The sequence below is a fragment of the Sarcophilus harrisii genome, chromosome 2 (genome assembly GCF_902635505.1).
Source record: "Sarcophilus harrisii chromosome 2, mSarHar1.11, whole genome shotgun sequence".
Taxonomy (NCBI): domain Eukaryota; kingdom Metazoa; phylum Chordata; class Mammalia; order Dasyuromorphia; family Dasyuridae; genus Sarcophilus; species Sarcophilus harrisii.
Genome location: NC_045427.1, coordinates 265,884,576 through 265,907,707, shown reverse-complemented (window position 1 = coordinate 265,907,707; position 23,132 = coordinate 265,884,576). Strand labels below are relative to the sequence as shown.

General features: G+C 35.3%; 1 protein-coding gene across 4 annotated transcripts in view; it reads right to left on the bottom strand.

Moving 5' to 3' along the window:
• Positions 1 to 18,476, bottom strand: part of CASC4 (cancer susceptibility 4) — an 81,473-nt gene extending 62,997 nt beyond the window's left edge. For all 4 annotated transcript variants that reach the window (XM_031952219.1, XM_031952221.1, XM_031952220.1 and 1 more), the window contains exons 1-2: positions 17,765 to 18,476; positions 770 to 824 (exon numbers count right to left, since the gene is read on the bottom strand). In XM_031952219.1, coding sequence (XP_031808079.1) covers positions 770 to 824; positions 17,765 to 18,091 — 382 coding nt within the window. In that variant the 5' untranslated portion in view covers positions 18,092 to 18,476. The remainder of the gene's footprint in view (positions 1 to 769; positions 825 to 17,764) is intronic.
• Positions 18,477 to 23,132: the final 4,656 nt, after the last annotated feature.

Here is a 23,132-nt window from a genome sequence, read left to right as displayed (position 1 = left end):
AAGCAGTTTAGAATTATATTTTAAAAGTGATTAAGATCTTCATTTCCTTTGACACTAAATTAAGACCATTTACACCAGTAATCTAAATGAGGGTTTTCCTGAGCTTGAGAAACTTAAAAATAAAGAAACTTGATCAATTTCTCAGTTCTTTTATTTGGTGACAAATGCTTTTTGGAAATAAGTGATTGTATGGTAACCCAAATATCCTTATTAGGCAGTGGGAAAAGAAACTCACATACAAAACTTTTATACCCAGACTATATATTTTTTCCAGACAGCAGGAAATAGGTTTAAAGTATTGAAAGTCTCAAATCTGTATCCAGATTGGGGCACTGGGAAAGTTTGGACAGATTGTGGGGTACCTGAACTAAAAAAGTACCTACACTGATGAAACCATTCACTTTTGATATAATGATATAATATTTGAGTAAAATAAAAGTTATACTTGCCCAAGTCAGAAAAGTTAGATCAGACTGGCCTGGTTAATAAAGTCTAGGAACAGGTCATTCATTCAGTTCAGTCTAAAAAGCCTCTGATATATTCTAGTTTAAAACAACAACATTTATAAACACATTTTAGGATACTGTAAAGTAGGAATGACTATAATTATATTTAGTTCTAAGACATTACACACAAGGGTTTTGCCATTTATGTTTATATATGGATCTGATGGTTTTATTTTTCTTATTTAACCCACCATTTCTTGGGTCTTAGTTTTAGACATTTAGTACCAATTTATTTATATTAAGTCCATAGTGAAATTTCTTACCCTTTAAACGATGTATGTCTGCCATCTGATATGATATGTTGTTCTGTAATTTTACCTGAAAAGAAAAATTTTATTTTGTTTTACTAAATAAAACATAGCTATTCATGTTTACCATGGACTTAATAATAAAAAGCAGAGCAGAAAAAGTTTTGATTTTATAACTGCACAAATTTATTTTCTGTTTACATATAAAATATTCCATTTCATCTAGTGTATAGCATACACTACAACATACATTTAGAAGAAAACACTAAATTTGTAATGAGTACTGCTCAATAATTTTTTAAAAGCCCAATCAAAGGCTATACTTTCCAACTCCAAATCATGATAGGAAAGATTAATTTTGAAAGGTATTTGTATTATAATAAGATAGGTACGGAGATATATTTAAAGTATCTAAAAGTAAACTAAGAATATTTAATATGAATTACGTTTTATTATCATCCATTATTAGTAATCGTTAGGTTACTTTAATGTGTTCTTTTTGATGAACCAATTAATTTAGAAATGTAAATAAAGATCTAGATAAACATGATGCCAATTAATAAGTAATAATAATATATAACCCATGGCTCTAAGCCTTCTAAAATTCTTAAATTTATAGGAATGGGTATCCTTCTGGAAACCAAACCTTTAAAAAATTATTTTCTTTCTGGAATATTGCTTCCATTCAAAGTTACTCCAGCAAAACTTCCTAGTATACTCATGATGTAGTTAATTTCTGGGTTTCTCTGATTGTGAATAAAATGGACCCATCATCAATTCATATATATATATATATATATATGTTTATATATAAACACTCATACATAAATAAGTGTATACATATATACTGACATACATGTATGCATGCAAGTATAGTTTTTATTTCACACACAAAAATTAAAGATGCAAAAGACTAATAGAAGCTCACAGTTTTAAAAAACACACAAAATGCTCAACTCATCATAAACCTTCTCAAAAAAGAATTAAATTTGGTATGGACCTTTAACAATCCAGTAAGTCCCAGAAAACTCAAAACTCCTAGTATCATGTGGTTTAGATCTACAGTAAAGATAAATATGCTTTGCGGGCTGTTGAAAACAATCCTCTTTTTCCTGGACATACACTATATATATTGGCCTTACTCTTCAAATAAGACACTGCTCAAGAACTATGTAAATGTTCCTTTTCATTACCCCGAGGAACATGTTTCATTAGGAAAACCCTTTCTCCCAAAAGTCTAATCCTAGAATTTTCTAACTTGAAGTAAGTAGGCACATCTTCTTCTTCTTCCATTTATTTCTTCAGGAACCCTCTCAGAGTTCTGGGTACCATCTTTTGAGCTGGGAAATTCCAGTCCCAAGATTTCCTTTTTTAGTTTGTGTAGAAGCACATGCAAATTTACCATGCACTTCTACAGGAATCCTACTAATGGCCCAGGCATTGTTTTCTTTTTTGGCTATAAATGTCCCCTTAGGATGTTCAGAATATAAGTAAGCACATGTAACATCAGAAATTTCCTATTTTTTTAAAAAAGGTTCTAGTGAGCACATCAGTTCCATGGTAAGATACCTCTTAGAATATCTCCAAAGGCATCTCCCAAAATCTCATTGGAGATTTATGTATGTATTTGGGGGAATAATTGAATAATTCATCACAAAAATGATTCCTCTGCTCAATCTTCCTTACTAAAAGGAAGTAAGTTGACAACAATTAATATATACACAGAATTTCATGAAATGTTTTATATAAACCATCTCATTTGACCCTCACAACAGCCATGAAGTATATAGTGTATTTTCCCGGTTTTATATCTAAGGATTAAGTACAAAAAGGTTAACTGACTTGTACCAGGTTATAAAACTAGGAAGTAGCAGAATCAAAATTGGAAACTAGAGCCTTTGAATCTAAAGTGTTCTTTCCAATGTTTTATAGCTGGCTCTCTAAGAATAATCGTCTAATTTATCTCCTTAAATTCAGATGCTTCATAATATAAGGGAAATAGGTTCACAGATTTAGAACTGGAAAAACTCCAGCGATCTTTTCTAACCCAAATGCCTCATTTTTACATATGAAGAAGCTGAGATATAGGAATGCCCAAGGTTACAAAGGAAGTAAGCAGAAGAGACAAGATTTGAACACAAATAAGTCCAGACTTGTTTTTTTTTCCCAGTGTACTTATTAGTCTTGAAAGTTCAAGGCCTAATCACAGAAAAGAGACCAATAAAAAGATATTAAACTAATTATGAAGTTTCAGGCATGAAGGTGATCCCAGGGAAGCCAATCATCCCCAAATACAATTTCTTACCATTTCAAGAAATGAAACAGGTTGCTTTACTCTCTAAAACAGGTAGATTCACAGTAATCAAAAGTCAGGCTCTCCTTAACAGATTAAGTAAGGAGGAAATGGTAAAAAATATTTTATATCTATATCATATCTAATTCATTCAATTATGAATGAATAGCACCTACTATGTACAAGGTAACATGACTGAGCAAATGATGTCACATTTAAATAAAGACAGTTCCTGCATTCAAGGAGTTGACAATGTTTACAATCTAGTAAGAAAAAGATACCACTATGTACATAATTACAACACTAGTAATATGTGAGAAATATTATGGATATTACTAAAAAAAGTTTGGCATTTTAGTTGAGACAGGAATGGGTAAGATTTCAATAAGTGGATTTGTGAAAGAGAAATAAAAGAAGGCATACCAGGCAGTAAGAGAAGGCATTCTAGGTAGATAATTGATATAGTAAAACCAGCAGAATGCAATGTACAAATGACATACAAAAGATGGCAGTTTGAATAAAATAAAGAGTAGTTATGGGGAAATAATGAAAGAGAAAGTAGAAGGGTAGACTGGAATTAGACTATATAAAACTCTGAGTGACAGAGATCTGGATGCTTTTCTGTGGGGTAATGAAATTTTTTGAGCAGGAGTCTATGAAGCAGTATTTTAGGCAAGTTAATTTCGTGGTAATATACTGTACATATATCCGCTCAATCTTATTTGCTCCTTACAGCTTTTTCAATTATAAAAGGCATTTATATGTTACACACATTATATGTTACACATTCTTTCTTTCAACTTGGTTTTCAAAAGCTCTGCATACCAATTACTTATAAACTCAATGCATAAAAATATCAGTTTTCCTTTTATCTGTTTTACTCACTTTTATATAACACATTTTACTCTTCTGACATTTTTCGTGTATATATCATGTGTATATATATATATATATATATATACACACACACATGTATATATGTTCAAAGGTTTAAGCATTTCTGCTATCCAACAGTCTTTGTAATACTGTAATCTTTTTTTCCCTTTCCTTTCAATAAAATCCTGTAAGCCTTTTCTGTAGTTTGTCTCCTCTGTTCTCACAATCATTTAAAAAAATGTTCCACTTAGGTGAATTCCAAGAGTAAATGTTGCTGTGTTTCCTTTTTTCTATACTCTTTCCTTGGACATGTATTGTCTTTTCTACCACTTCAAATAGGAATTTGTTACTACACATTTCTTGTATTTCTGCTTTGTCCTAGTTCTGTTTCCTGCAGTCTAATGATTTCATCCTCAAATGTATTGATTTCCATTTTATAAGCAACTCCCCCATAATATTTCTTTTTAAACTACTTTTTTTGCTTTCCTTTTTTGTATTCTTGGGTTTGATGTTTCCCTCTACTGTTTTCTTCATAGGTTAATTTACAATACTAACTATTCAATGCTCTTCTCCTAACACAATAGTTGAAATGTTTTCTAATGCCATCCTTCGTATCAGGACAGAAAAGACACTACATCCTTGAAGGAGTATTTTACTTTCAAATTTCTTTAGGGAATACACACATCATCAAATCTGATTTATCCAATTCACAATCATAATTATAAGTCTTCCAAACCAGAGGACATATTTTGGACATCTATAATATGTATTAAAATTTTCACCCTTACTTCTGTAAAGTCAACTACACTAATACATTTTTTTTTTTTTGGTGGAGCTATAAAGAGGTTCAAGTATTCTGGGAAGCAATTTTAAATTATACAAAGAGAATAATTTAAACAACCAAACTCTCTGACCCAGAAATTCTACAGTTAGACTTATACTCCAAGAAGGTCAACAACAAAAAGAAAGGTATTATATAAATCAAAATGTTTATAGTAGCACTTTTTGCTCAGTAAAGTAAATGCCCATTAATTAAGGAATGGTTAAACAAATTATGGTACATGAATGTAATGGAATATTATTGTGGTATTTAAAGTAAAATTTGAAGATATGATGAAGCATAGGAAAATTTATATTGACTGATGCAGAGTACAAAAAACAGAATCAGGAAATAAAAGATATTACTATATAATATAAATTGAAAGAAAACTGTAAAATAACCCAAACTAAATGTTATAAAATGACAATGTGGCCTAAAGAGGAGATATGAAAAACCACCTCCTCTCCCTCTCTATCTTTGCAGAGTGAAGGACTGTAGGAGTGGAACAATATATGTAATGTTAAATATTTTTGATATACTGATTAGTTTAATAAAGTGGTTCCCCCCCCCTTTCATTTATTCTTTGTTATAAATAATTGCTCTGGAAGAGGGAGGAGAAAATTTTCATTGGGAAACGTAGATGATATAAGGTTAAGAGAGCAATAAAAAAAATTTTTTTTAATCCTATACCATTTGGGATGGGATACTAACCACCTTTTCAGAGCACTTTGCTATATTCTTCATGTGAGAAACTGCATTCTTCTTCAGTCCTTATAACATTAAAATTATAGTTTGACTTACCTTATAGGTATATAGACTCCTTTTTCTTCATTTTATGCTATTTGTAAGATTTGTAAGATGCTCCTCCTTTAAATATAATTCTAATTAGTCTTTCAAAGTTTCCTTTGAATTCTCTTTTCCCCTTCCTATTCCCTTATCCTTGCCTCTATCTCTTTACTTATATGAGATTCTATATTACTTTCCTTTTGCTTCTTCAGGGCCTTGGATTCTAGACATAATAAACCGGTAATCTTGTTTTTTCCCTCCATTTATTTTTTCAGGATGCTTTCTCTTTTCCTGCCTTTCATTTTCTGTGATCTTAGTTCAGATCCATTTCTTCTGAAGCAAATATTCCCTGTTTGTTTTTAGTGACGAGCTATCTTCTTACTATTTTTATTTTGCTTCTAGCACCTCTTATAAACCACAAATTACTTTCTGACTTTTCTTTTTCTTTGCACTACATATGGAAACGGGTCTTCTTTATTTTCCTACAGCTTCCTGACACCCCATCTTATTGTCCTTTTCTTATGTTAAGTTGGTTTCTGTTAAGTTGCATAAATACGTTTTTCATAAATATTCCAGGAAAAACTACAAAGGTTACTTGCAATTCTCTTTTTACAAACATTGTAGGGTCTTCCTCATCTGAAAAATTAGGATGATTTTGTGAACTACATTTTTGTCTTTGATTAATGTTGCTACATGCAATTAAATTTAATACTAAAAGTAATGCCTAAAAGGAATTTGCAATCTCCTGGAGGGAACAATTCTATCTAAGTAAGCAAATACGGACTCCTTTTTGCAGGAAGAAAATCCTAATAATAAAGAAATCAAAGAGGATTCCACAAAGGGGTGCCAACTGAACTGATCATCGAAGGAAGGATTCTAAAAGATGAAGGTAGGATATTGTGTTCAAGGCATGGCATGGTCTATGTGAAAGTATGGAGGTAAGAGATGAAATGTTAAATAGGGGATCAATTGATTAAGTTTGATTCTAACACAGTAGACTGCAAGAAAGGAAGTAGAATGAAATAAAAATGGTAGGGCTAGAGCAGATCATAGAAGGCTTTAAATACCAATCTAAGGAGTTTTCACTTTATTTTAGGGCTTTGCTGAGCCACTAAGGTTTGTTGTTGGAAGTTTTGTGAAAGATGGATTGGAGAGAAAGACCCCAGAACCAGCAACACCAATGTTGTTGTTTGTCCTTTGTTTGTGAAGAGGATCAATGACATTATGATGTGATGGGTGATATCTTGACTTGCAAGTAAATTGGATTAAGTGAGGCAGAGCTACATGAATTTGTCAGTCTCTCTCTGTCTTCCAGAATATTAACAGAACAGTGTACTCCCTAAGTCTATGCAAAATGAGGGGGATGGATTATGATTTCCAAGATTTCTTTAAGTTCTGGAGCCATATTCCTATGTTGTGGAGAAAGAATTAATGAAACTTGGCAAATGACTGAAGATGAAACATGAGTGAAAAAGGAGAAGCAAGGATGACTGAGCTTATGAACATGGGTGACTGAGAAGACAGTGATTCCTCAGAGAGGAAGCTCCCAGGAAAGAGATTTATTTTTCAGTTTAATGCTCGCCTGTCAGATTCACTCACTGGATAATGTCCACCTTTTCAGCAAAGGAGGTCAAATAATCTGCTCTAAGTGTGAGGGGATCAGGGTCTGATTTGAAATTGAGATGTAAAAAGTTCTGGAACAGTCACTGTGGGGAGTAAGGCAGTCAATAAAGGTAGACAAGAGAGTTTACGGGACAGCAGTCAGGGTTCAGCTAAAGCTATTCACCACACATTTTAAAAAATCACATTCATTTCTGAAAATAGCATTCTGTTCTGTAGTATACCTTGTTTTAAAAAGAATTATATTATTAAAAAACTTTAAAAGGAAAAAAGAGCAATTCCAGCAAAACACATCAATCATGTCTAATAGTATATGCAATATTCCATACCCATAGTCCCCCTTTGTAAAAAGAAGATAGAATTCTAGACCTTTATTAAATCAATTTGATTTCATGACTTTTTCCAATGAAACTCTGCAACTCAGAAGATAAGAAATTATATGGTAAATCTAACACAGGGTTCATGATTAAAAGATCATGTTTTATCAGTATTAGAAGAATGATGGTTTCTAAAATGGTAGCTAGTAGACATTAAAGTGACAAAGGAAAATAGTCAAAGCTGGATATGGAAGTTAGTGAAACCAGAATAAGAGGGAACTAATTGATTAACACAGAAATGAGAGTGGGAAGGGCAGAAATATAAAAGGTGAGGTCAGGATGGATTTTTTAAAAATTTCTTTTTTGTTGTGGAGTTAATCATACACAAACAAACATTTTAACAAAGAATAGTGAAAGAGGATTATTTAAGAAATCATGAGCAGTTATCTAGTTATTTTAAATTATGTATTTTAATTATATAATGTTATAATTTGTATATTTTAATAATTTAAAACACATATGTACACACAAATTTAAGTAGTGTAAGAGTTGATCAATATGAATACTGAAATTCACTACATAGAATAAATTCACTACAATAGGATTTACAGGAAAAATTTTTGAAGAATGGTGGCAAATGGTTTAGAAGTACAGTGAGTCTAAGAAGCAGCCAATCTACCCAGCCCTGAGAATCAAGGGAAACTAGAAGACTGGTTTTTAGCACTGGCAGTTGAGAAGTAAGTAGGGAAAAATGAGATTTTAAATGGAGGAAGTAGAAGGGATATTGGATAAAAAGTACCTGGAAGCAAGAGAGTATGATAAGAATAGAGTGGACATTTTCAGAGAATCTAGTGCTACAAGGCTAAGAGAAGGGCAAACCCAGCTGGGGTGGGTTGGAGGAGGGATAGAGCTGGTTTGAAGAGGAATGAGAATATAGGAGGGATTAAAAGCTTCTCTCTCTCTCTCTTTTTTTGGTAGGGTTAAGGGAATACTGATATACAAAGTGCTTTACATATATTATTCTATTAGAGTCCTCACAACAATGGTATCCCTGCTTCAAAAATAATCAGGGTTGGAAAGGTAAAATGAGTTGGCCAAGCTCACCAAGCTAGAAAGAATCAGAGAAAGTTTCTGAATCCATGTTTTTTGACTCTAAATTCAGCACTTTATTCACTCAGCCAGGCCAAATCTTCTGATTCCAAATCTAGTAATTCACACAATCTTGCCAGGAGCTATGGTGTATATACAAAGGAGATGAGCAGATGTGGCTTAGGAAAGGGGAAAAGAGAGTCAAGTTCAGGAAAAGTAAGTAAATAAGGAAGCAAAAATGACCTTGTTTTCACAGGTTTAAGAACTTATCATCTTGCATTATATGTGGGACAAACTGGCCTGAGAAAACAAAAGTGTTAATTTGCGACTCAGAAGTAATCATTTGGATATCTTCTAAATGCAATGGTAGAATTACTAATGTGATATATAATAATTCTTGGTGTAAGAGAAATGGGGGGAGACAGACAGACAGACAGACACACACACACACACACACACATACACGGGATAGGGACAGATATAGGAGAAAGTAAAACACAAGAGATGCAGAAAATGACATAACTCCATAGATAGAGATAGAGAAAGGAGAAAAGAGAGATAGAATGACAGACATATCGAGTGACAATGATACAGAAAAAGACAGAGCCCCTTCAATGTTTAGTTTTCCAAATCCCACCTCTGAATTCTGGTAGTTTCTTTCCTCAGGTTGTCAGATATAATTTTTTTTCAAGAAAAGCAACAAATTACACTATTTCAAAGTCCGATTCTTTTTGTACAGCAAAATAACTGTATGGGCATGTATACATATATTGTATTTAACATATACTTTAACATATTTAACATGTATTGGTCAATCTGCCATTTTGGGGAGAGGGTGGAGGAAGGAGGGGAAAAATTGGAACAAAAGATTTTGTAATTATCAATGCTGAAAAATTACCCATGCATACATCTTGTAAATAAAAGGCTATAATAATTTTTTTTAAAAAAAAGAAAAGCAACAAATTGTGTCTTAAAGAAAAAGGCGCTGCATCAAATCTAAATTCATTTGCCATGCAAGTAACGCTTCCCATGAACAAAATCCCACTTCTTCATGTGTTATTGTACCCATTCATAAATGACTAAATAAAAAACATTTTAAAAATACTTTGTGCTAGACACTGTGGCAAGTACTAGGGATATAAAAACAAAAAATAAGATAGTCCCTGCTCTCAAAAAGCTTATAATATCTAAAATAAAAAATAATATGTTATGGTGGCCAGGAAAGGGGTTGTCAGGTTATCCTTTTCAGAATCAATGGCTCTGTTGATTTGGGTGCTGTGACCTGAGCAAGAGGTAAAAAGGGGTGGTGCTGGAGGAAGGGTAGGAATAGTGTATCAGAAGGCAAGATGGCTAAGATATGAAATATAGTTTGAGTTGTCCAGGGGCTAGCCTAGTTAAGTGTGCATTTACTCAAGACAGATCGTCCTTAGGGTGGGAAATAGAATGGTGAAACAATTAACCTCCCCAAGGATTGAGTGATTGGATTTTGAGGGTTTAATGTATAGGGTACTACTGTAAGTAAGGAAAGCAGGGTAGAAGCAATGGAAGGGGATATGGAAAGATAAAATGTGAAGTAGTCTGGTCTAGTCTGGTCTGGGATTGGCTAGCCATAATAGAGTAGCTAAGTTAAGTTAGTATTCTTTTAAGAGTAATGGAGTTCCAGAACTGAGGGTCACTAAGCTGAGGTCAGGCTAGTAATAATTATAATAATCATAATTATAACTATCATATATTATGTGAAGGTTAGCTAAGTATTTTACAAATATTATTTCCTTTGATTCTTACAATAACCTTGGGAAATAGGTAGTATCATTACCCCCATTTTAGATATGAAGAAACTGAGTCAAACAGAGACTAAATGACTTCCCCAGGGTCACATAGCTATTGAGAGTCTGAGATAGGATTTGAACTCAGGTCTTTCTGCTTCCAAGTCATGTGCTCTAAGCATAAGTTTAAAGTACAACATTACATGCATCAAATTGGCAAGATAAAATAATAAGTAGGCACTCAATAAGAGCCTTTACCAAATAGAATCTCCGACTTAATCCAACTAATATAATCCTTTCAACATCAGAACTCCCTTGATGTCAAAGTTCCAAAACAGTGCCAACAAAAATGCTTCAACCAGCTTATCAAAGATCCACTTTGATTAAATACTGGAGACAAAATCAGAATAAAAAAAATTTCCTGACACAAGGTCAGGAAAAGGTAAGCATGATAAAGAAAAATTAATAAAGTGCATATGAGTTTAAGTTCCAAGTAAAATTTCTATCCCTTGTTCCCTATCCTAAAGACTTTCCATTTATATGTTTTTCCATATTTCTCTTTCACTTTTTATAAAGTTTCCCTAGTGGTGCCAGGGAGTTTCCTCTCGCCTCTTTGACGGTCAAGAAGATTGGCTCCTCCTGTTCCGTCCTACTCCTGGGTAACACAACAGATTAAACTCATCTCTTTTATTTTCTTGGCATTTAAGTAACACAAAGTCTTTGAACCTGAATCAATTAAATTTCAATTGATACTATATGTCAATTTTTCTAATTCTATCATCTCTCACCCAATAAGAGTAATAAGATGAACATTATGGAAGAGTACTTTAAATGACTGCAAAATGTCGATTCTCAGATTCCTTATAGTTAGGTACAAAGGACTTTTCTTTTGACATAAAGTTATGAATGAAAACAACTGCTTACCTGATTGTGCTCAAAGAGGCTAGAAGGTAGACTTAAAAAGGCCATAAACACAAGAAAGTAAGTTTGCATGTCTGTAGCAGTGCTAACAAGCATTAACTGCTACAATGCATTCTGTAACACTTGATCTTTGTATTTCTATATTCTTGTTCCTAATGTAATATTTATAAAAGGATATATCTAATATTAAAGACTTTAAAAACCAAACTGGCAGCCTCTCATTACGAATATAAGCAAATTGATATTATGCCATCTTCTTCATGAAGCCTTCTTTGGTTTCCCTACTAGTTAATATCTTCTCCAAGATTATCTTGTCTATATCCTGAATGTGTTTTATAAATATTTTACATGTGTATAATTTTATGTTGTTCTCTCTCTGGTCCCCTACTTTGAATTTAACTCCTTAAGTGGAAAAAATATTTTTCTTTGAATAATGAACACCTAGCACAATACCTGGCACATAGTATGAGCTTATGAAATGCTTGATGATTAACTGCTAGAGATTGCATACATTAATATAACTGTATTGGCAAGTTGAGACCTTTACTCCTTAACATTAAAATTCTTGTGAAGTTCTCTGCCTTAAATACCTAAACTTGGTATAACTAGGTGATGCAGTGGATAGAGTACTGGGCTTGGAATCAGGCATCTTCCCAAGTTTAAATCTAGCCTCAGATACTGTACAGGCTGTGTGAACATGGACAAATTACTTACTCTTATTTGCCTCAGTTCCTCTTTTATAAAATTTCTTTTTGAAAAAGAAATGGCAAATAATTCCAGTATCTTTGCCAAGAAATCTCAAATGGGGTCACAATGAGTAAGACACGATTAAAAAACAAAAACCTAAATTGGTTAGGCCTAAACAGGCCTTTCCCTGTTTTTAAAACTATAACAATACCTGCCCAAAGCAGGGTTGTTTTTTTTAAATGAATCAATTTTATTATTTAAAACAATGAATGTGATTGGTCTCTATTTTTCCTGTTAAAAGAAAAATATTTATAAAATGGATCCAGAAATAAAATCCATTATTATATACTTTCTACAGGAAATATACTACATATAAAATATACATCTAGGTTAACTTAAATATAACTAGGTTTTCTCTGCAGTAGGATACCTCTAATGTTGAAGGTTTGTCTATATCCAAAGGGTTTCTCAAAACTATACACACAAAGCTTTTCATTCATGTGACTTCTGGGATTGAATAAACATTCAGTCTCTGAATGTTTACCCTGATTCATTAAACACATAGATTTTCTCAAGAGTAAGAACCCTCTCATATTTAATAAGGTAAGAGCTGTGATTGAAAACCCTCCCATAAGGATTACATTTGAGGGGTTTCTCTCCAGTACAAATCCTATGAAATACTATAATGGATGAGCACTGACTGGAAGTTTTTTTTTTTCCCCCCCACAATCCTGACATTTAAAGTGTTTCTGTCTAGCAGGACTCCTCAGATGAATAATATCTTGTAGGCTGTTTTTGAATATTTTCCTACTTTTATTTTGTTTACAAGTGTTCTCACCTATATGGATTCTCTGATTTCTAATAAGATTTGTCTGCTCAAGAGAAGTATTTTTCTTTGTACAGTCTTGGTTCCAATAGATAATACATTTATGCTTCTTAAGCAGAGATAAGGTAAGGATTTCATCCTATTCTTACCACCTCATCCAGTCAATCACTGGGAACTAGAAAACTGAAGCAATTCTAAAGTATATTAATAGTAGGAACTTATTTTGTTCATAAAAGGGAAAATTATAAGTCATCCATGATGCTACCACCCAGGTGAGCCAACATCACTCCACTTCATAACATGATAAACTGATAGGAGACTGCTAACTTCTGTGCTGCTCAAATAACAAGCATACAGCTATCTCTAAAGCAATCTTCCTGAGGAATTTTGTCCTACTCTTAGAGTGGCCTTTGGTCATGGAAGCTGGGGCTAGGTGGAATTTGAATGACCCTCCAAATGGTGGGAAAAGCATGTATTTGTGTCTTTACCTTTCTTATGTTAGATAAAAACTGTGATTGAGAATGTGGGTATAAAATTGTTGGATGAAGTTCTTAAGGAATATGATGATGAAATAGAAAGAGTAATGGATATTGAATTAGAGAATAATACTACCTATGTGACCTCATACTTTTCTGGCCTCACTTTGAGCAGAATAGAGTAGAAGGGAGACAGATTGGTGACAAGATAATCAGTCATGGAGGTATTGTAGTAATAAAAATTATATTAAAGGGTTTGACTGGGGTGACTGCATAAGGAACAAGGAGAAAAAATATTAATAGATATTTCAAAAGAATGAACAAGATTTGTGATTTACTACATAAGGAATGAAAGGGAACAGTAATAATATTCTCCAATATTTAATAACAGTATCATTATTAGAGATGAAAAAGTTGAAAATTGGAGCCAAATAAAATGTGAGGAGAGGACAAGTTTTAATGTAACACAAGAGTTTTAAGGTTTGAAAACAACTTTAGTTCAAACTCATTTTATATTAAAAAAAATTAAATCTCAGAGTTAAATGACTTGCCTATGGTCACATAGTTAAAAAATAGTGGCTGTGCAGATTCTAGAATTCAGGTCACACTTCCCATTTAGAGTTCTACAATTCCATACTACAGTCATCTCTTGGCATTCTCAAGTTTCAGATTGATGGTTTTGATTATTCAAGGGTTGACCCTTAAATAATTAAAGGGAATTTCTGGAGATTTGCAAATTATTGAAGAAAATCACAGATGATGCATGAATATAAAGAAAACTAATTTTTTTAAGTAAATCTTAAATGTGTAAATACCATATATTATTATTTGTTCCAATAAATATAGTTATATTTATTAGTTATTTTATTAAAAGTTTCAGTACACAAAAGAACTATAGGCTACACACTCTCTTTAACAACACTTTCTTTCTACCATCCAGACTAAATCATGTTATTTCTCTCTAACTGTTGCAACACTGGAGCTGAAAATTTTGATTCAAACTGTACACTAATTGGGGGCGGGGGGGGGGGGGGGGGGGGGGAAGTTTTGCTGCTAAGTGGCACAGTGGATAGAAAGCCAGGCCGATTCCAGGAAGACTCATCTTTCTGAGTTCAAATCTAGTCTCAAACACTCACTGACTATATGATCCTGGGCAAGTCACTGAACCCTGTTTGCTTCAATTTCCTCATCTGTAAAATAAGCTGGAGAAGAAAATGGCAAACTGTTCCAGGATCTTTGCCAAGAAAACAACAAATGGGCTTATAGAGTCAAACATAGCTAAAAAAGATCTAAAACCAATGAGCTTGATTTTAATTCCTGACAAAATCCTAGAACTTATTATTAAGATGGATGATATGTGAGGATCCACAGAGAAGCAAGAGATCACTAAAAACCAACACAGTTTCATCAAGAATACATTATGCTAGACCAACTTCATTTCTTTTTTTTTTTTTTTTTTTTTGACATGTTCTTTAGACTAGTAGATTAGAGGAGTGTTTTACTGAATTTTAACAAAGTGTATGATAATGTCTTATGTTAGCATTATAGACAAAATAGAGAAATATAGGGTAGACAAATTATAATTTGATGGATTTGAATTAGTACAATTTGGGCCCAAAGAATGGTTAATGGATCAGTATCAATCTGAAAGGAGATTGTGAGCACTCCAGGGACTATGTTTTTGGGTCTGTTCTATTTAGCATATAATCAATCACTTTGACATACTTTCTCAAGTGCACAGATAATACAAGTTAGAAGAGATAGCCAGAGTTTGGGATAAGAAGCCTGAGATTCAGAAAGATTTCAAGCAGGTTAATACAATGGGCTCAATCAAATAAGATTAAATTTCAAATCCACTTTGATTCCAAATACATAATTTCATACATATATAAATACACAAATTCAGAATGCAAGAGATGTACCTAGAAAACAGTTAAAAAAAGATAAAGGAAGTTTTAGTACATTATAATAAGCTCAATGAACCAATCACATGACATAACAGCCATGTAAACTAACATAATCTTTGATAGATTCTTAACTCAAGTCTTCCATATTCTTTCTACCAACACGGACTATAATTTTCTCAAGATATTACATCTTGTGTAATTCCATCCAAATATTTTCATCAATTCTCTGTAGAGGAAGAATGGTATAATGATTAAAATGCTGAGCTTGAAATCAGGAAGAAATGAGTTCAAATCCCAGTTCAGTCAACTAAGGACTTTTGGTTTGGAGAAGAAAAGACTGCCTTCAAGTAGTTGAAAGGTTGTCATATGGAATAGTAAGACTTGTTTTATTCATTATTTGGCAGAACTTGGGGCAAAACACAAAAATTACAAAGAAGGAGATTGCAAATGCAACTCAAAACTTCCTAATAATGAGAGTTGTTCAGAAGTTTAATGGGCGGTCTGAGGAGAGAATAGGGTTCCCTATTAATGGAAGTCTTTAAGCAATGAGAAATGAATATTTTTAAAAGATAAAACAGAAGATGTAAGTTGGACTAAATGAATTCTGAGATCTCATCCAAATCTGAAATTTCAAAGTTGTCAGCACAAAAATAGTAGGTGAAACCATTAAAATGTTAAGCTAGAATCATAGATCTAAAGCTAAAAGAGGGTCAAAAAACCAAAAGTTTTATTCAGAGGACAGGAAGAGACAGAAGTGCCAAGAAAATAAAGAACAATTTGGAGAAATATTGAATATACCCTCTAGGAAACAAATATCACTGAAGGAAGAGAGGAAACAGTTTTAAGAAGCAAATAACAGTATTAAATACTATAGCGAGATGAAGTAGAAGAAAATTAAGATCTTTAATTTGTTCAGGAGGAGATCACTGGTAGAAGAAATCATTAGGGGAAGAGATCAAAAAAATCATTTTAGTAGAGCAGTGTAAAGACAGAAGATACATTCCTGGTGATTAAAAAGAGAATGGAAGACAAGGAAGTAGAGGCAGTTGTAAACCACTGATTCAAGGATTTTGGTAAGAGGAAAAATACAAAGTACAATGAGACAGTAAGTATCAGGGTCAAATGTAAGCTCTTTTTAGGAGATGAAAAAGCTATATATGAAGACAGAAGGGGCTGAGGGGGAGGGGAACAGAGACAGAGATATGAATGATGCTAGAAAAGGAGATGACCAGGGGAAGAAAGATGGGAAAAGATCCAAAATATAATTAAAATAGTTTGCTTTTGAAAGAAGAGGTAGCACTTTCTTTGAAATGCCAAAAAGCATGGTACAAGAGAGTTCAGTGGATTCAGAGTCAGAATATACAGACTGAAATCCTGATTCTAATTATATATGTGTCCTTAGAAAAGTCATTTCTCTTCTTTAGGTCTCAATTTCCTCATCTGTAAAGTCAAAGTAGTGGAACTATAAGATATTTAAGCTCTCTTCACATTCTAAATATATGGTCCTATAATATAAATAGCAATAGATTTTTGTGAAGAGGTCCTCAATCTTAATGTTATAAGAGGTTAAGTTATATGACAAACAGAAGTCTGGCTTAAAAATAATTATTAAATCTAGCAAAATGACATATCTACTTAGGTTTTGATGTGATATTACAGGTATAACTTGTGGTTGGCAAAAAGGATCTCATAAATCACATTTATTTCAGCTATTTGAAGTCCAAAACTAGCAAATTTATAAAATGGTTTTAAATATTTTTAATCTTAAGTCATTTCTCACTTTCTGCATAAAATATAAATGTAAATAAAATATAAAACCCAGAAAACTAAGGAGTAGAAAGTATGCTTTCCTTCCTCACTTCCTCCCAAAATCACGAGAAATACTTTCATAAAATGTTAAGCTAGGCACTAAATCTTTGTCTTACCCTCCAAGCAAATTTAACCACCAATCTGTAAAATAATGTACATTAAATAGATATGGAAGAAATACTTCCAGGTTATAAATTAGGCTCTGATAATATAAAGATGACATTTGGAAATCACCAACATACGGTTTTGTGGAACTGATTATCACTTAAAGGATGTCTTGTATAATAACTCCTGGGGATAGGATGAGTCTGAAAATGAACGACAGTTTTGTTTTTTTTTTTGTTGTTGTTGTTGTTGTTATTAAAAGAGAACGAACGAAGGGAATCGTCTTTCAGAGTGTACCGGAGAAGGATGATAGCAATAATAACATACCAAATCTTGGCAGTCTCTGGATTTATGTGTTTTCCAGTGTGATGCTGCCACATAAGCCTGATGATGATTGCCCCTGCCAGCTCAGCAGCTGAGCTTGAAGAAAAAGGTGGGAGGGAACGGTCCCTCCCATCCATACAAGTCAACCCCAACAGGAACTATACCTACCTGATCCAGTCCAGGAGGGGCCGGGTGATGGAAGACAAGAGTGAACGAGGGATGGATTTTAAACGTCAGAAGTAAAAAATCTGTGGGAGCATCAGGTAAGGCTTACCAGGATGCTGGTAAGCCAACAGCATCCATTCCCCTGGGCCAAGAGAAAGGACCTGGAGTTGAAGGTGGGGGGGGGAGGGGGAGAGGGAGAATGGAAGAGAGGGGTCATTCTTACCTTCTCGTCTTCACATCTCTTCCCCTGGCCTTCCCTGGCCTGCAACCGGCTGCTGAGAAGGCCGTAGTCGGCCTCCTTCTGGTCCATCTGCTTCTTGTGCGAGTCCACCAGCAGCAGGAGGTCCGAGTTGCGCTTTTCCAGGTGACTGCGGGCGACCTCGGTCCTCTGCACCTGGCTCTGCAGTTCCAGCATCTCCTCCTGAAGTAGGACGTGGCGGGAGGAGACCCTCAAGTAGTTAAAGGCAAGGACGGCGATCACCACCAGCAGCCCTAGCAGCACCAGCGAGGGTAGGCGGCCCGCCCGCCGGTTGGCCCCGAATCCCACCATCCTCCCGGCTCCGACGCTGGCGGGAAGCGGGTGGGGGCGGGGGCGGGCAGGTCGGCGAGGCGGCTGCGGGACAAAGGCGGCCGCGGGGCAAAAGCACCTCAGTCGCACCGCAGCCGCCGGGGTACCTGGCCCCAGAGCCCCCAGGCAGGCGGGAGGGATGGAGCAGGAGCCCAGAGAAAGGGGCGGGGCCGCGAGGGGCAGACCCGCCCCACTCTCCTGCCCCTGGCCCCTGGCTCCCCTGCCTGCTCCCGGAGCCTTTCCCTGGACGAGGGCTCAACACCTGAGGAGAATCGCTACGAGGCGGGCTGGGGCCCGAGCGCCTCCGAAATCCTCCCACGTCTACCCACTAAACCCCAGTGGGTCCGAGCGAGCGCAAGGGGGGGGGGGGGGGGGGGGGGGGGGGGGGGGGAGCGGGCGGAGAGAGAGAATGAGAGAGAGAGAAAAAAAGAATCGGAAGGGGCGGGTTTACCTTGGGCCCCGCCCAGTTGGACAGCTCCCGGAGATTGGGAAAGGGGGGGTGTTTTTCCCGGTTTCCGTCGACGCCCTTCTCTCGCGAGAGGGCGGGCGCTTTCTCCTCTGCAGCTAGTGCTCGGGACACTTGGAAGCGCCGTGATCGCCGAGGCTGCTCGCTCTCCCCGCGTCAGCCGGCTGTCGGGAACTCGGGATGGTTCCAGGCTTATCTGTTGCCTGTCTTGAGCTGCCCACCGCTTCACTTCTGGGGCGCGCTCTTCTTCCCGGGCTCCTCTAGGCGCAGCCGCGCGCTTCCCGGTGTCTGTGGGGGATGAGAGCTGCACCTGAGACGTGGCAGCCGCGACTGCAGCGGCCGAGACGGAGCAAGGCTTTTTCTCGTGGTTTGCATGGAAAAAAGTACAAATGTTTTAGGGAAGGGTACCTTGATCCTTCAGGTCACAGTAACCTAGTTTTAGAGGGGGAAAAAAGGGATGGCGGCGATATGGAGAAATAGTATTAATAATGAAATGTTTTCAATAGATATATCGTTTTTGATTGTTTTTATAAAATTTAAGTTTTTTTTTTCCCAATCAATGAAATCATTTTTGGTTTTATTTTTATTTTTTCAATTGACGAAAAATCAACCAGAATATTCTCTCTATTCCACGACTCTCACCCCCCCCCCCCAATTTAGAAAACAAGAAATATAAAACCTTTGTAACGAATATGTATAGCCAAGCAAAATGAATTTTTTACACCGGCTGTGTCCAAAAAAACAAAAGTTTCAGTTTGAATCTCACCTCACTTCTAGGAGGTGAATTGTAGTTTAATGATGAATCCTTTGAATTCTGTGGTTGGTCTTTGTGTTGATTAGAATTCTTAAATCTTTCGAAGTGATATGTCATTTAGGTTCTTACGAGGTTCCGGGCACCGGGGATAAAAAAAAATACCTATAGGCTAGATAGTCCTTACCCTCAAGAAGCTTATGTTCTAATCGGGAGATGCATAAAGAGGATCTGGAAAGAGCACTTGAATCTAAGCTTCCAAGATAATAATAAACACAAGAAAACTGCATTTTAGTATGGGGTTTGTTCTCATTTATTACACTTCTCATACAGAGTCTAGTGGGTTTTTACTAATTAGGTTTAAACAAACATTTTAAGCGCAGTTTGGATTAAGCACAAACAGAGGAGCAGCAGATTGCGACTCATTAGCCCTAACTACAGTGAATTAGAGAAAACCACCCAATTACTTTATCCTCACTGAATATACCCTAGCTCTTTCATCCTCTCTATCTGTGAATGAAATCTCTAAGTATAAGGCATATTACCTTTAAAGCGTGCTGAGTTACCTTGTTTCACAAATCTCATCCTTTTCCTATCTTTCCCATCTTTTTTTTACACCTTATTCTTTTCCTCCCACTCAACTTCCAGCATCAATACTGATATAACTTGTAGTTCCTCAAATTGGATGGTCTTTTCCCCAACTCCCCCTCCCTTCCCCCCGAAATTTGCACCCTCACCTCTGCTTCTTGATTTTTTTGGCTTCCTTCATGTTTCAGTATAAGTCTCACCTTCTGGAAGCCTTTACTGCATCCTCCAAACCCACTACTAAAGCCATCTCCCTTCAGGGTATCTTACACTTATTCCATATATCTTTTATGTACCTTGTTATTTACATTGTTTCCCCAATTAGAATATAACTTGGGAGTCAGGGATTGTTTTTGTACCTGCAGCTTCTGGCACACTGTAAAGCATAATAAATACTTGTTGGGGATTTTCAGAGTAAATATTGAAGAGCTTCTAAGTACCAATGCAGAACTGTCATGGTAAATGGGGTGTCATTTTATTCTGCCTGACCCCAAAAGTCAGGAACAGAATTAACAGGGTAAAGATATCCATAGTTATAGATTTTAGTGCAGATTAAGGGAAAACTTAGATCCATTTTATTAACTTCTTTTAATTTCCTCTATATCCTATAGATATGGTCCAGTCTTCTATTTCATTGAGATTAAAAATACCTAAAAGAGGGGTAGAGAAATGAAGAATTCCCTCAGCCTATTCTTCCATTCCTCATAACTTCTCAACAATAGCATCCATTCCATTCATTCTCTTTGGTAATAGAAATAGGAAGTATTTCTATTTTTCCCTTTCCTCTCAGTAAACTCTCCTCCTTCAAGTTCGGTAAAATTGACATCTATCCAATGTACACACATGCAAACATATACGCATATGTACATGTAAGTGAATAATTAAGGTCTTTTTTTCCTTGTTCAAATATTGATATATTGAGAGTTTATTTTTCCTCCCTTATACAATTTGAATTGGCATTGGCAATTTGGAATTGGCAACCTGTAGAATGCCAAGGGAAAAAGCTGTAAGGATTGTAATTAAAGACCTTTGAGCTTCATTGTAGAAAACAATCCAAAGCCATTCTCCTGTCATTGGCCAGGCAATTTGAAGCAGAACTACTCAAAAAATACTTGGGCTTATATGAATTGGCCATTATCCTTTATATCCATAGAATTTCAATTATTTATTTATTTTACCCCAAAACCAGATCTTATGAAAAGGTCCCCCCAATTTCCTCAATTATAATTTCATAGATTTCATAGATAGCATCTGTGATCAGAGATAAAATTGTCCACGTCTCCTTTGGTAGCTAAACTTAAGTAAATTGGGAAACATTCCAGTCCTATGTTCTCTAGTCCCCTTCGGCCACTTATTGTTCTAAAAGATCCCATTGGATAGTTTTGGAAGCAGAGGTAACAGATAATACTTTGCTTCTCACTAATCATCATCTTGGAACTACCTGTCAATTGGACCAGAACTAGTCTCTAACTTGTGGGTACCAGAGCCAAAATTTAGCAGACTGGAGGTAAGAGAGTCAAGACACAAATAGAAATTTAATTAATTTCAGAATGAGGAAAATGATACCTGAAGGTGAAAATCCATCTTCTCGGAAGGAAGGCTTAATGCTTCTGATGCTGGGACCATTTAGATACAAGAAAAGGGTTGGCCCCACAACATAGTCATTTTTAGAACTTGAGCTAGTTCTCATGGTTAGCATTTCTTGGGGCAATACAGGTGTTTTTTGGTATAGTGGGAACAATATTTTCTCAAATTTTTGAGGGTCATGGCTACCCTGCAGGACATAGAATCAGGGTTCTGTGATAGAAACAGGAGTGCAGTACCTGTTAACAACAAGGAATAGGATTTATCTACATGCAATATACAGCCCTGGGAAGTAAGAGGAATTAACAGTGAACACCTGGTGTTGGTCTAAGTTAGTGATATCATCCTGAGTGCAAAGGATTATGTGGCAAAGGCCACACTTCTGGGCCTTAGCTCTGGGAAACAAGTATCTTCAAAATGTTTTGACAAACCCAAATATTCCTAACACACATCAGAAATGGAAGATTTCCTATAAAAAAAGAACCTCATTTGGGAACTATTGAGGGACCAGGAGGGAAGGAAGGGAGAAAAAAATTTGAAACTCAAAAGTTTTACAAAAGTGAATGTTGAAAACTATCTTCACATGTAATTGGAAAAATAAAAAAAAGTGTCCTTTAATAAATCTTTTTTTGAACATAAGTTTTATGTATTGGTTTTCTCTGTTTCCCCTTCTATTGTAGAGATGCTGAGCATAATTATTCATTTGCCGACAATGTGGGAATCACTTAGGGAGCTCCCAGCTGCAATGGAGTGATCTTAATGTACCAATTTGCTTAAGACTATAAAGCCAATATGTCAGAGGCAAGACTTAAATCTGGATCTTCCTAATTCTGAAGTCACCCCTTTGTTACTACAACCACAGATAGACAGAGATTTAGAGAGGTCAATAGATAGTTAGATACTAGACAGATATTCCAAATGAATAAAGTTGCATGGATAGAGGATAAAGGAAATCATGCTGGATGACATTTAGGAAATTGTCTCATTGCCCATGAGCTCAGGTTTTTCGTTGATTTTAAAACTTCTCTTTAACATTAATATTCTGGTGATTATAATTTTAATTAGGGCTATCAATCATGGAACATCATAGCCTCAGAAGAATAAAAAGTGTTGTTGGCTAAATTAGCAAAGGAATGACCCTAAGTGTATGTGTATATATACATATATATATAGTATTATATAGTAGTTGTATAACACTAGACTCCACATTACCAACTTGCTATAAAAAGTGAGATAAACAACATCATCAAAGAATTGTAGTAAATTAGTCAACTTAAGCACCTACTATGTGCCAGACACAATGCTAAGTGTTGGAGATACAAAGAATGAAAAAGGATAGTCTAGGATTGCAAGAATACAAATCTAATGGACTTGTATGAATTGGAAAATGAGATGGACTGATCTCAAGAATGAGAGGCAGTAGTTGGATAGACTGAGAATCACACCCAAGACATTAAAAGAACCAGAAGATACCCTTCAATATATTGAACAGATGTTAGTCTATGAAGAATTAATAAAACAGAACACATGAAAATTACCTAAGATTCATCTAAGTAAATTCTTTCTCCTAATCTAAGGTATTTTCGGTTTCCTAAAAGTCAAAACTATGACTATTTTAAATTAAAAAAATAATAAAA